At 41.9% G+C, this 13,520-nt stretch overlaps 2 protein-coding genes across 2 annotated transcripts; one reads left to right on the top strand and one right to left on the bottom strand.

Annotated features, from left to right (window-relative positions):
- Nucleotides 1-646: 646 nt before the first annotated feature.
- nkx2.3 (NK2 homeobox 3) lies at nucleotides 647-3,706 on the bottom strand. The gene is made up of 2 exons (XM_072437547.1): nucleotides 3,075-3,706; nucleotides 647-2,082 (listed from the first exon to the last, which is right to left on the bottom strand). Exons 1-2 carry the CDS (start codon nucleotides 3,448-3,450, stop codon nucleotides 1,475-1,477), a joined length of 984 nt encoding a protein of 327 aa, XP_072293648.1. The 5' UTR covers nucleotides 3,451-3,706; the 3' UTR covers nucleotides 647-1,474.
- Nucleotides 3,707-10,147: 6,441 nt separating this feature from the next.
- Nucleotides 10,148-13,299, top strand: got1 (glutamic-oxaloacetic transaminase 1, soluble). Its single transcript, XM_072436297.1, has 9 exons — nucleotides 10,148-10,328; nucleotides 11,091-11,272; nucleotides 11,551-11,674; nucleotides 11,743-11,855; nucleotides 11,924-12,028; nucleotides 12,134-12,284; nucleotides 12,352-12,517; nucleotides 12,939-13,081; nucleotides 13,160-13,299. The coding sequence occupies exons 1-9, from the start codon at nucleotides 10,220-10,222 to the stop codon at nucleotides 13,297-13,299; spliced, it is 1,233 nt and encodes a 410-aa protein (XP_072292398.1). The 5' UTR covers nucleotides 10,148-10,219.
- Nucleotides 13,300-13,520: the final 221 nt, after the last annotated feature.

Genomic DNA, 13,520 nt, shown 5'->3' with positions numbered 1-13,520 from the left:
TCTGTTACTTTTCTTCTTTTTGTCTAGATCTGCGGAGGGCCATTTGGTCCTCTGGAGTGCTTAAGACCACGTCTATGCGCAAACGACTGTGTGAGCACTATCTTTGGAAGTGGTAGATAGTGATCACAGCCTGTCAGAGAGAAGCCATGTCCAGGCTGCGTCCTCGGGCATCGCCGCGCTGTCGCCAGCACTATTTACACTAGTGACTCCGCAGCACTTAACGCTGACACCAGGTATGTCCTACCGGCGCTGCAGGAGCCACAGGAAATGGTCAGTGAAGCCATCCCTGCAGTCTCAGACAAACACTTTGTTGACGTTTCCATTTATCTCCATTAATAGTGTGTTCTCCTCAGCCATGCCCAGGGCATGTTTGTTTTAAGCCAATTAGTGCACGTGTTAGAGACTATTATATAAGGTAAAAGAACGTTTACATTTATTCCACAATGGGAATAGGCATGCTTTGCAATATTAAGCATATTGCATAGCATATAGCCCGGACCATATCATTTCCTATCATGCAAATCATATAAAATTATATTACTATAATGTTATTATTTATATTATAGGCCGGTTCGCCCAAGTTGATCAGAACCATTAGTGACCTGTCCCAACCGTGAGCACATATGGCCTTATTCTTTAAGCTGTTTTAGCGACACAAAGCGGGAGTTTCTGTGGGTGTAATGTAGGCCCATGTGTGCATTTATTCCCCATGTGAGTCCTGAGGATGAGACTGTCTGGTTTATGTCCATCTCTAAACGTTGACCGGCCATTAGAATCATCTGTTTCTGGATCTTGTCCCTCTAAAGTTCCCCACAAGTTTTCTCACAGAAAATTAATGTTCGTCTGAGACTAACTAAACTAAACATTAACGTTTGAGGCCATCACAGAGATTTATGGATAGCAGTTTCCTCCTACCAACTACAATAAGTTCTTATTGGCCTGCGTTTTCCCCATGTCTCCCACGCAAAAGCACTTGAGTAGTTTATTTTGTTTAGGCTATTTAATAAAACACGCGGGCATGCTCACACACAGAAATAGCCCATTAGTGTTTTGGCCGCCAATTAATTTTGATATTACATTTGATAATGCTTTTTCAGCCAGTACTGCATGCAAAATAAAACAAAATAACCTATCACATCACAAGGCCTTCTTGGCCAGAATATTTTATTATTTGGTTAAAGGGTTACACTTCATGTCTCCATAAAGTCATATTTGTCGTTTTTGTAACTTCTCTTGCTTGTAATATCAAAAAACAAAACAGAATAACCCCGCCGTTTCTTGGCTCAGAGAAAGGTGCGCATCATGGCTCAGTCTGAGGGTCATGGGCCCTGGCGTAAACGTGTCAGTTGATCGTCTTTTGTTCAGTCACAAATTAATACTTATTTAACACTATTGTTTCCCCTAAATATGGACATAAAGGCCAACATGCTCGCGTCTGTGACTAGTTCAAAATAGTTCATGCTTGGTGCGTGCGCTACCAGGCCCGGATTCCTTGTAGAGATCCTTGGCATGACGGGACCACTGGCCCCTGTGGGGTCTGGGTCTGTCCCAGGTTCCCCAGGTTCCCCAGGCTCATGAAGGCGGTGGTTGTGTTGACTGGCGGCAGCGTGGGTAAACTGGAGTAAGTGCAGGAGTAGCTGTTTGTGTAGACTGCATTGCTGTAGCTGTATGTCGGGTAAGTGTAGGTGTACGGTGGGTACGAGCTGTTATAGTTCTGCGAGCCCGCGACACACGGCCTCCCGTCCCGTACCAGCACTGGCACGGCCACTCTGCGTGGAGGTGGCGGTGCATGGTGGTGGTGACCTGCCATCTCCAAAGTTTTGTCTTGCCGCTGCCGCTTGCACTTGTAGCGCCGGTTCTGGAACCATATTTTAACCTGTGTGGACGTGAGCTTCAGGGAGCTGGCCAGGTGCTCCCGCTCTGGGGCGGATAAGTAGCGCTGCTGCTTGAACCTGCGCTCCAGTTCAAACACCTGCGCCTGCGAGAAGAGGACGCGCGGCTTCCTCCGGGTGCGCGGCTGCTTTGAGACAGGCTTCTCTGGGTCTGGGTCATCGGTGTCCGTGGGCAGCGCTCCGCAGCATTCTGTGGAACAGAGACAAACAGTTTACATCGGTACCTCACTGGCGTCTCCAGCGCGTCTGAATGCACTATATGTGTCTTGGCCATATTCAAAAGCGTTGTTTCTTTCTTTATTGTATCGGTCCAACATTTAAATTTTAATTTATTTATATTTTTATTGCCTGGTTGTAATTATATGTATTTATTTATTTGATATGGACATATAATTGGACGAACCAGATGCATTGTTTCAATTGTTAGCAACAAAAACGCCAGGACACACACACACTATATATATATATATATATATATATATATATATATATATATATATATATATATATATATATATATATATATATATAGCTTAGGCCTATATTAAAAAGGGAAATGCGCAATGGGGCTATTTTATTGATCTAATCACCACTGAAACGACAAAAAAAATTCCTTCACAGGAAAATAATTTATAGAGGAAAGTCATAGTATTTATATCCAAACATGTACCTTAAAAGCGGGTTGTTGCTTTTAAGGCATTAATTTAGACAATGCAAAAAATAAATACAAATTAAAAGGAGAAAATATAAAATATGAACCCAAACCAAGCACTCCAGGTTAAGATGAGATAAGCTAAGATATTCCTTTATTGTCCCACATGGGGAAATTTCATTGATGCAACGCAGGTAGATACAGAGGTAGATACAGAAGAAAAGAACAAATAACTACTCGCATTGATTTTGAATAATTCAGAATTTGTGCCTTGCAGCTTGTGGAGCAGGCGTCAAACAAACAAGCTGCAAGGCACAAATTCTGAATTATTCAAAATCAATGCGTTTACATATTTGTATTCATCTACATGCCTACACTGTTATATTCAGGGCAATTTAAGGATATTCCACATGTATGCTTGCCGAAGAGGCTATAGACTCAGGCCTATAGGCTTAAATAATTTTACCACCAAAATAAGCGTTTGTTTAGTAATACAATTTATGTAAATGAGTTAAAAGTGTCTTACTTACTTAAATCTATTTCCTCTTGCTCTATGTCAAGCTGCAGCTCGGTGGAGTGTGTGCGGTTGCTTCCCGGGTTGGAGAAGAGATCCACTGACAGCGCAGACTCTTGTGTGTTGACGGCGCTCAGGTAAGACATGCGATCGTCACACTCCGACAGGCTGGGGCTGTTGGGACTCCGGCTGTTCCTGGAGGCAAGCATGCAGGATGGAGGTGAGTGCGACCGGATCGGTCTGTTCATGAAGGGGCCCGGCTGAGCCAGCGCTCCAGAGAGACCCAGGCACGAGATCAGCTGCAGTTGGTGCTGGGACTGCTGCTGCAGCTCTAACTTCAAGATGTCTTTTACAGAGAAAGGCGTGGTGGATATGATTGGACTGGGGATCATTGTTACATCCACTACATAGAAAAGACAAGGAAGATTCAGTCCAACTGCTACAAGCTCTTGAGCGGTGTATCCAGGTGGCGCGAATATGCCCAAACATGTAACGTGCTGTCCAGGCGCGATGCCGTTATGCACCACCAGACCGGCTCTGCATCAGCTGAATAAGGTCCACCTTCAGTTGCTCATCTGTTTGCGTGAGTGTGTAATAGAGAGGTGTATCCCGTTTGGTCGGCTCAGTGCAGTGATCTGAAAAAGCTGGGTCAGCCAAGATGCTGCCCTCTCCCAGTGACGCGCTTTTCAGGGAGGGTCCGCTCTGCCGTCTTCATACGCTCTGTGTGTCCCAGTAACACAACACAGGCCCAGCCATGAGATTTCGTATATCATTTATTGTTGTGTCTGTGTTAATCCTTTAGTAGTAGCTAGCAGAAGCCAGAGCTTGAGCACAAATCTTCTCTGACACTCAGTTTTGTCTTCACTATAAATTATAGTGAATAATTTAATATAGCCTATACCGGTATTGTATAGGTGGTTTCTCATGGAACCAGGCAGATCTCCCAATCATCGCTTCAGTTTCGACACTAATAATATTACTACTACTACTACTAATAATAACAATAACAATAATCATAATCATACTATTCATAATCATAATGACAATCATAATCACAATCATAATCATAAGAACAATAGACACTACTTTCAGTCACTTGACACGAAGATGTTTTAAATTGGGCTTAAATATTATAAAAACCTTTTACGCTTATCTTTTTGTGTGGCTACAACTTTTTGACATTCACAAATGTGGCTTAAATGTTAGATTAATATATATTTTTTACACGATAATTGTATTTGCATATGCTATAGTTATATACGTGATTTGTAACATTTAAGGGACACATTTTAACAGTTGTTTATAGGCCTGTAACATGGCAACAACACGTTTGGCTTGACTGCGTCCAGAGCGCGGGCCTTATCCATTGACCGTCAGTGGCGTCTCGCGTGCCACCGGCCGCCCCGAAAGTGTTCGGCGGAGGAGCGTGTTTACGGAGCGGAAGAGTCTGTTTCCTGCCTGTAACAAAACCCAGACTCTCGGCGAGTGTCAAGGAGCTACTCGATGCTGGATGTGACTCTCCAATACATCATCTTCATTTCAAAATCAGTGATAAGCGGGGTAAGGTCAAACCCCCATTAGAGGTCAACGCTGATAGGCCACAGAACTGCTGAGCCCGAGATCCGTTTTATTATTGAGCCCGATGTCACCTACTAAATGTTATAGACTTTATATTTGTTATAAACGATTATACTTTAAATTACATGAATGTTGGCCAATGTATTTAGTGTGTTACTATAAAGACTTTGGCATGTTTCTTCATGTCTCCTTTCACTCCCTATATGTGGCACTCCAACTTGTTGAAGCAGTGTCTTTTTCCAGAAGGGCAGGTGTAAATGGTTAGGTTAGTCCATTTGTAGGTCCATGTGACTGGTTTCCCTGCCATTGTTAGGATTTTAGTCTTATTACATTACATGACATAACTTTTGTCAGAATGGAATAATAACCTATTATTGGAATGATAGAGTATTGATATAATTTAAGAGCCACTCTCGGAGCAAGGATTATTTGTTATAATTATTATCTTTATTATTTTTAGCTTAAGTACTTACAAGATTGTTTTTATTAAATGACACTTGCTTTGCTTTCAGTGAGTGCTTGGTTTAAGTTCAGAAGTATCAGTGACATACATTTGAGTAAAAGGAAAATGTCCTTACTTAAGAAAACAAATTAATAGATAAAAAAAAATGCTACAGTGATGATCATCCCTCAAGACCAACTTTCATAATGAGAACAGCTACAATTTGTTAAAGACCTTGAAAAGAGGAAACCTACTTCCATTAAAAGTGCAAGTCTCATTTAGTTCCATGTCCTTTCCTTGAGCCTTTGGCGAGGCGATGCAAAAGCCCAAACCGCTTTGTGTCTGTAGCCGCTCTTAGTTGTTCCATGTCCCGGAAGGTAAGTCTTATCAGCATCCCAGTGTGATGGTGTCAGTAGCCAGGGCCCAGACGCTGCTATTGTGCCGCTGCCTGGGCTCGAGTGACGGATGACAGAGGCTTCTCACCAGAGGAAATCAGGAGGCCATGGAGGCGAGCCCCACAAATGATTTCTATTTCAATCTTGTTCTCATGCACTTACCTTGAGTTCCCCACGTTTCACATAAACAACAGCTAAAGATGAAGGTAAACGTGTTGCTTTTTAGAAGGCAAAAAACGATGTCTTAATTTGTTTATTGGTTATTGGTGTTTCATTGTGGAGTCTATCGCTGGGACCATGAACAGAGGAAGTGAACTTGGTTAGGCCGGTCTGGGTTCCCTGCCCTTTGGCCTCCCTTGGGTGCTATAAATTAGCCTGTTGTAATTCTCTTCCAGACGGCCTTGCTCCAGCAGGTGTGTGTTTGTATATGTGAGCCTAACAGGAGGGTGTGATGACTGTGATCTACGGTGTTGGGAATGCAGCTCGAGAGGAAGCATGCAACCTAAATATGCTTATCCTCTCTGCTTCCACACAGGCTCATAGAGATAACGACCAAGGGGTGGTGGACTTAACTCCATGTGATGTGGGGCTTTCTCCTGTTTACTTTATTATGCTGTGTTTGGCTTGCCTGAAAAATTATATATCTCTGTATTTTCATACAGAGGAAAAGTGTGTATTCTGGATCCAGACATGGAGGGGCACTGGTGTAAATGCATTGTAATTTGACCATATTTGAAATATATTTTGTGATGTTTTTTCCCTCTTCTTTTTCCCCATTTATTCATACATTTATTTTGGATGTAAGCAATATGCTTGCAGGGAGATATGGACATTAAATAACACATCTTAAATTTTGAATGTTTTGCAATACACGTAGGTCCCCAAAAGCAATTGCACACATTCAAGAAATGAGAATGACTGACTCTGACCTTCAAACTTTGGCACTGTGTTGAAGGGTGGCCTTTTCCAAAAGTGTGTGTATCCAAAATTAAAAGATTCAGGTATGGGGAAAAACAAAAGCTGGGCTGCCCAAAAACAACTTTGCCTGTTAGTGGACACCCATGGCTTGTAAAAAATCAGCAACGTCATTTTATTTGTGGTTTGTGAAAAGATAAGTAACTTCAGCATACAAATATATAAGTATGAAATGGAAGTCAGGAATTGAACTGGCCAAGTGTACAGAAAACACAGTGGATGTGGAATGTTGTCAGACATAGACTGCTCTGATGTGTAGCCTGGACGCTTCATCTGTCAGTGCACTACAGAGGGAGGGACAGGGAGGTCCTGTGCGCTCTGTTGTTGCTACGTCTAGCTTCTTGTTAGAGAATTGATGACATTGTCTTGGAAAACAAACAGGGCGGGAAGCTAAAAAGGTGGTCACTCACCACAGAGCTGTGACCCAAAGCGGCAGAGGCCAGCGTAACATGTGAGCAGAACGGCAGCATGGCCCTGGGAATGTGTGTGCACACGCTCATGTTTGTGTTTCTGTGATTCCTCAGCAGGAATGTGACTGACTTGTGTCTGAATGTGTGCCTTTGTGTCCTTTAATGACAATCTTCTATATCAGCACCCACAGCATGCATGCAGAATGAAAACACCACGGGACTTTGTTGGCACTAGTCATTTATGTCATGGAGGTAGTTGCCAAAGTAAATGTTCCATGTGCATGAGAGCAAATGTTGGAGAGATGTCTGACTGTTTGGCTGCTGACTAATGTATTGATCTAAATAGGACATGTATTGTCTGTGGGCACTGTGTTGCTGGAGGGAGTGCCTGTCAGTCTCAGCTCTGACTCATTCCTCACATCAGTACAGACCGAGGCCCCGGGGTCGCACCAATATGTAGCAGCAAACCCTGCTTTGGCCCCCAGCCTTGTTCTGGAAGCGCAAATCCTATAATTGCAGAGCTGACAGTGATAGCTAACATACGAGACACCCTCACCTGGTCGGAAAGAATGAAAACATCTACTGTCAAAGTGAAGGCAGGGAGTGGGGGGTTCCAGGTGGAGCAAGAGTGCAGCGCTCAGATTATTACACAGGTCACAAGAAAAGAAATCGTAAACATCCCAACAATTATGCACTTTTGTTTGGCATTCATTAATATTTAAGACGCATCATGAAAATGTACAATATACAGTATATTGTGCTTTTTCAAAAAAAAGGGATACAAGAAGGAGAACCTTAAGGTGTATAACTTTAAGGTATACGTATTTATTTTTTGGTTGGTTTGTTGGTGTGTGTGTGTGTGTGTGTGTGTGTGTGTGTGTGTGTGTGTAATAAAAATGGTTGGAACATTGTCATTATGGTCACACACAAAAAATCTAATTATTATCAAATCTGTGGCGTTAAGATTACTGAAATGAGATCTAAACTGCATAATCGTCTGATTTCCTCTGATTATTCACATCAGATTTTATGGCTGCCTTTAATTTAAGTATAATCTCAAATAATAATCATATTTTAGTTTGTATTTGAACATAGCCTGGGATAACATTGTTGCCTCATCCAAAACATACCCTGAGTAGCATTTAGCTTAATTCATGCAAGTGATTGGATGACTTGATGAATCCTGGTTAGAAAATCCTCTCTCCTCCGAACATCAAAAGCACTCTGTTCTGAATCTCCTCCTAACTGATGTTTTCTCGATCTGTAACATGGCTCTGAGAAACTTCTCTTTTGTTTTTGAGTCCATAAATAATCGCCAGACTCATTCTCTGAATTTCTGCCATCTAATCACAATCAGTACAACTGCCTTCCAAGACCAGGAAATAAACAAGCAGCTGAACATGCGCCGAAATGTTTATATCAAACTGTATGTAATTCCCTCTGCAGCCGGTAGAGGGCCCAACCAAAACACAGGTAGTCCAGGGCAGCAGAGATCCTAATGTCATTTTGTTTGTTATAAAGTTATTTATTTTTTTGGTCCAAAACATGAGATGACAAACTAAAAGTCTTCAAGAGCATGTTTAAAGCAACAATACAAATAATGCAACATATTTGTTAGCCATGAGCAGAAATGCTCAGTGATTCCCACATGCCATCTTCAAATGTGTTAAAGAAACAGGGTTTGATGTCTGTAATACAACCTTAAGGTGACTATTTGAAGTATTTAAAATACACACTATTGCTTTGGGCCCCTTGATCAGCTGGGGCCCCCAGAGGAGCAGTCCTTCGGCTACAACCGCCTCATTACAGTCGCATTTCATTGAAATGTCTCTCTATTGACTGCAGTTTTCCCACAGTAGTTATGATGACATCAGTGGTCCCAATTTGTTTGACATACTGTCCTCAGTGGGTATGGCAACTGCAATATCTAAATGTGGCATTATTGTTGCAAAGCAGAAGAACCATACTAATGTTTATAGGCGGCTTTGTCATATGTTTAATTTCAAAGGTAAAGAGAAGAAGGAGGGAGCTTGTCTGGAACCCCTCCTTGTGATGTTTCGTGTTGGGCCCCAAAACGCCCTTGCAACGGCACTGACATTTGTCAGAATTTGAACAACTTTGGCTTGCATGTGTTGTGTTACACCAGCTGCATTGCACCTCTTGTTTCATTCGCTCATTGTTTATTTGAACACGAGGACGATTTCATCATCCAAATACCGTTTTGCTCCATGTGGATTGTAGAATATGCAAAGTCAAACCACTCTCAACTATGCCCCTGATCTTTCTGCAACTGTTTAAACTGTGGCTTGTACAGTAGAGCTGCCTATGCTGTGCACATCTCAAACTTGCTATGGCGGGAGAGAAAGTGTTGACACTCCAGTCCTAGAGTCCTAAAGACAAAGTAGGCCTACTGTAGATTATCTTCCATGTTTAATTGGAAAAGGAGCAGTGCCACTGCTGCACTAAAGCCAATTATGACATTAAATCCAAACTGCCTGGTCAAGCTGGTGGTGCTCCTCAGAGCAGCACTATACTTTTATTACTATTCTACTCTTTACAAATATATATTTTTTGTATGTTTGTATGTATTTATTTATTTCCGTTTGTTCTTAGAGACACATAAATACGTAATATGAGACACTGAAAGAAATCCTTATCTTACACATCCCAGTCTCGTCTCCCAGGCGTTTTCAAAAGCCCCCTTAGAGCAGAGCAGACTGGCCTTCATTTATCAACCACTTGACGTCCTGCAGACAGCTGTGTGCAGAACGCAAGGAGCCAGCGTGTTTACACCAGAACTCAACTTGGCTTCTCAGGACAAAAAAAATGAAAGTCTTTGCACATAGTCATTTACACAACGCTTGTTACATGTTCTCATTCAAACTCTGATGGACCTATGGCCAGGCTCAGACATGACAAGTGTTTGGAGCTTTAAATGAGTGTGTCGGGTTCCTTTATAGAAGCCTGTTTGCACACATAGATACAACTAAGCTCTTACACATTAAAGCTTTAGCTACAGATCACCCCAACCGTATCATTCTGTCAGCGCCACAGTAAAGCTGTGGCACCATCTCGTGGCCAAATACGGTGCTGCATTAAGTGCGTGTCTACCACGTCATTACTCTACCGTTGTACTCATTGGTCCATTGCACCTGTGTGGTAGACCTATAAGAACGGACTTTTACCCGTACGTTCTATCTGCTTGGATTGGTTTGTCAGCAGATGCAGACCTCTTATTGGTTAATCCGCTCACACCCATCGCGGGCACGTCAAAGCCAATCCGCGCGCGCCCCTCTCTCCCATCTCTCCCAGCGCGTATAACAGACTCCCGCTGCGTCCCCCTTATCCTGAACCTGCAGATATGTCCATGTTCTGTGAAGTTCCTCAAGCCGCCCCTGTGGCTGTCTTCAAACTATCGCAGGATTTCAACAACGACCAGTTTCCGAAAAAAGTTAACCTTGGAGTAGGAGGTAGGATTAAACATATATAATTCCCAATTTCTTCATGTAATTTTGCGTGTCTGACATTTATATCCTGCTGCATAATAACGCGTTATAGGTATACGTCATAGGCTACAATAACATCCCCCTATAGTTCTATGACTTTCAATATAGGATACAATTTGCACAGTATCAATTACGGCCATTTGCCTTCTATAATGCATTTATCAAACGTTTTCCTCCTGATTGTCACATTGTTTCTGATAATGTATCAGTGTTGTTATGAAACCACCCACCGTAAATAGTGCCTTGCTCTCTGAGCTTTCAACCACAATAATCTCCTAGTCTCAGGGCTTTGATTGGATTATCGTAAAATTACGACAAAACTCGTGCAAACATCTAAATGTTCATGTAGCATGGATTCCTGCTCCTTGCCATGCCATGTTTATGCCCTATTTGACTTGGTACAACTAATGTCAGCTCTTTTACAAAGAGTGAGTCAATAGTGAGGATAATCCCCTGCAGGACTGAAGGTCATCCGCTGATTGCATGAAGTCCAGGACACTCTCTATGTAGAGCCACTTATATCATTCATAAACAATTGTAATGAGAGAAAAAACAAAAACATCCGCCTCACAAGATAGTATTGATCCCAATAAAAAGGCTTGAAATCTCCTACATCCTGCTAAGGTGGTGGTTATAATCTCTAATATGAGTCACATCCATAAACCAGTTTGTTGATTTATTGTCTCCTTTGCCTGTTGCATGCTTGTTCTTATCAGCCTGTTACAGCCTACAGGACAGATGAAGGTCTGCCGTGGGTTTTACCTGTGGTGAAGAAGGTGGAGAAACTTATTGTTGAAGATGACAAGTTAAATCATGAATATCTCCCGATCCTGGGTTTGCCTGAGTTCAGGTCCGCTGCCTCCAAGATTGCCCTGGGAGACGACAGCCCTGCCATCAAGGACAACAGGGTTTGTGCTCTGACAATTCACCATATTCAATTTAGAGTGAAAAGGACATTGTAAGTGTCCTAACAAGTCCTAGAGTTGTAAAAAGAGGCAGGAGACTCTGGATGTCTGAGGCAGAAACAGTGTATTCACCATCAATCTGGGACCTTGTGAATACTGAATACTCAACACATTGCACTAGTTTTGACTATTCAAGTAGTAGAAATGGAGGTGTTAAGACTATGATTGAGATGGACATTTCAGACAGACATTAAGTGTATAATGATGACATATTTGAACAGGTGGGAGCTGTTCAGTGTTTGGGAGGCACAGGAGCATTAAAAATGGGCGGAGAGTTCCTGAGGCGCTTCTACAATGGAAATAACAACAGTAAAACTCCTGTCTATGTGTCAGCACCAACATGGGGTAAGTTTTACCATCACAACACCTTTCACACAATTATGTTCATGTTTTTTTTTTTTTGTCTATTTCAGAAAATCACAATGCTGTTTTTGCCAATGCTGGATTTGAAGATATCCGTCCATACAAGTATTGGGATTCTGAAAATAAAGGTCTTGATTTAGCGGGATTTCTTGGTGACTTGGAAGTAAGAACTCAATTTGAATTAAACTTTTCTGTGTGTGCGTTTTTAAGTTCTTTTTCCTTTTCTGACAGAGTTGTCCAGAGCGCTCCATATTTGTCTTGCATGCATGTGCCCACAATCCGACCGGCACGGATCCCACACAGGAACAATGGATGCAAATAGCTGAAGTAATGATGGTAATGCATGCACAAAGTCACAGTGCAGTCTCAGCATTGGTTACTAATAACACGAGGTCATCATCAGACCAAATCAAGACATTTCTTTTTCTTTTCTTTCTTTAGAGGAGGAAGCTGTTTGTATTTTTTGACTCAGCGTACCAGGGATTTGCCTCAGGAAGTTTGGACAAAGATGCCTGGGCTGTCCGATACTTCGTTTCCCTGGGGTTTGAGATGTTTTGTGCTCAGTCGTTTTCTAAAAACTTCGGCCTTTACAGTGAGTGAAGGCAAAATGCTTGAAGCCTATAACAGGTATATGCGATAATGTACATTTTGTCTGTCAGATGAGCGTGTGGGGAACTTGACGATTGTGGCTCGGGATGCAGATAACCTCAAGAGAATTCTGTCTCAGATGGAGAAGATTGTGAGGACGACGTGGTCCAACCCGCCGTCTCAGGGCGCACGCATTGTGGCCACCGCCCTGAACACGCCGCAGCTCTTTGTGGAATGGTCAGTGCTATGTTTGCATGCACTATAAAAAAACGGATGATTTTCTGTTTCTGGAGTTGTCAGATGATTAAATGTCATGTGAACATCTGATTTCGGTCATTTGATTTCTTGCCGTTGCAGGTTTTGACAAGGAAAAGTTAGCAAAAAGGAAAACTAATGAGGCAAAAATGAAAGAGAAAATGATAAAATTTGAAAGCGTTATATTAAAATTCATTGTATTTTGTCTTCCAAATACAAATGTAAAAATCTGTTCATTGACTGACACTTGTCACCAGGAGTTTTTGTTTATACGGTTTCTCTTGAGCAAAATCAGATATCAATTTGATGCTATCGGATTATTCTATGAGATTTTGTTCCGGCCGTATACATTTATAGTGAGATACTGTTGTCTCTGAAACCTTGTTATTCTTGTCTGTTAAAGGAAGGATAATGTGAAGACCATGGCTGACAGAGTGCTGCTGATGAGGAGTCAGCTGAAAGCCAAGCTCCAGGCTTTGGGAACACCAGGGACATGGAACCACATCACAAACCAGATCGGCATGTTTAGCTTCACTGGCCTCAACCGTAAGTACTCTGAACTCACAGATAATGTCTACTCATAAGATTGTCTGGATAAATATTTACAATTTTGCATTTTTATAGCGAGACAAGTGGAGTACATGGTGAAGGAGAAACACATCTATCTAATGGCCAGTGGTCGAATCAACATGTGTGGCCTGACAAGCAGAAACATTGACTATGTAGCACAGTCCATCCATGACGCCGTCTCCAGAGTCCAGTAGAAAAAGATTGAATATTTAGATTGAATACTTTCCATAGTAGTCAAATATTATTATGTCTTTTGGCAATCTTCCTCTGGTGTATAATTGACTTTGGATTCTGACAAAAATGAATTATAGCGCTGCCTCTTTATCTTGTACAAGAAAATACTACTATTAACCACTTTTTATATGGTTATTTCTTGATTACGGGTCTAAGTTACAGTAGATTTGTGTGTCAATGA

This window comes from Eucyclogobius newberryi, unplaced genomic scaffold (genome assembly GCF_026437365.1).
Source record: "Eucyclogobius newberryi isolate DKJ021-1_F unplaced genomic scaffold, fEucNew1.0.hap1 SCAF_8, whole genome shotgun sequence".
In the NCBI taxonomy this organism is placed as follows: domain Eukaryota; kingdom Metazoa; phylum Chordata; class Actinopteri; order Gobiiformes; family Gobiidae; genus Eucyclogobius; species Eucyclogobius newberryi.
This window is presented reverse-complemented; position numbering and strand designations above follow the sequence as displayed.

What these genes read in the sequence shown, in the direction of transcription:
- got1 (XM_072436297.1), top strand. Translation starts at nt 10,220, where the DNA reads ATGTCCATGTTCTGTGAAGTTCCTCAAGCCGCCCCTGTGGCTGTCTTC. An exon ending in CTGCCATCAAGGACAACAGG is followed by an intron (nt 11,273 to 11,550) that starts GTTTGTGCTCTG and finishes ATATTTGAACAG; the next exon opens with GTGGGAGCTGTTCAGTGTTT. An exon ending in GATTTCTTGGTGACTTGGAA is followed by an intron (nt 11,856 to 11,923) that starts GTAAGAACTCAA and finishes CTTTTCTGACAG; the next exon opens with AGTTGTCCAGAGCGCTCCAT.
- nkx2.3 (XM_072437547.1), bottom strand. Translation starts at nt 3,450, where the DNA reads ATGATCCCCAGTCCAATCATATCCACCACGCCTTTCTCTGTAAAAGAC. An exon ending in GCAAGAGGAAATAGATTTAA is followed by an intron (nt 2,083 to 3,074) that starts GTAAGTAAGACA and finishes TCTGTTCCACAG; the next exon opens with AATGCTGCGGAGCGCTGCCC.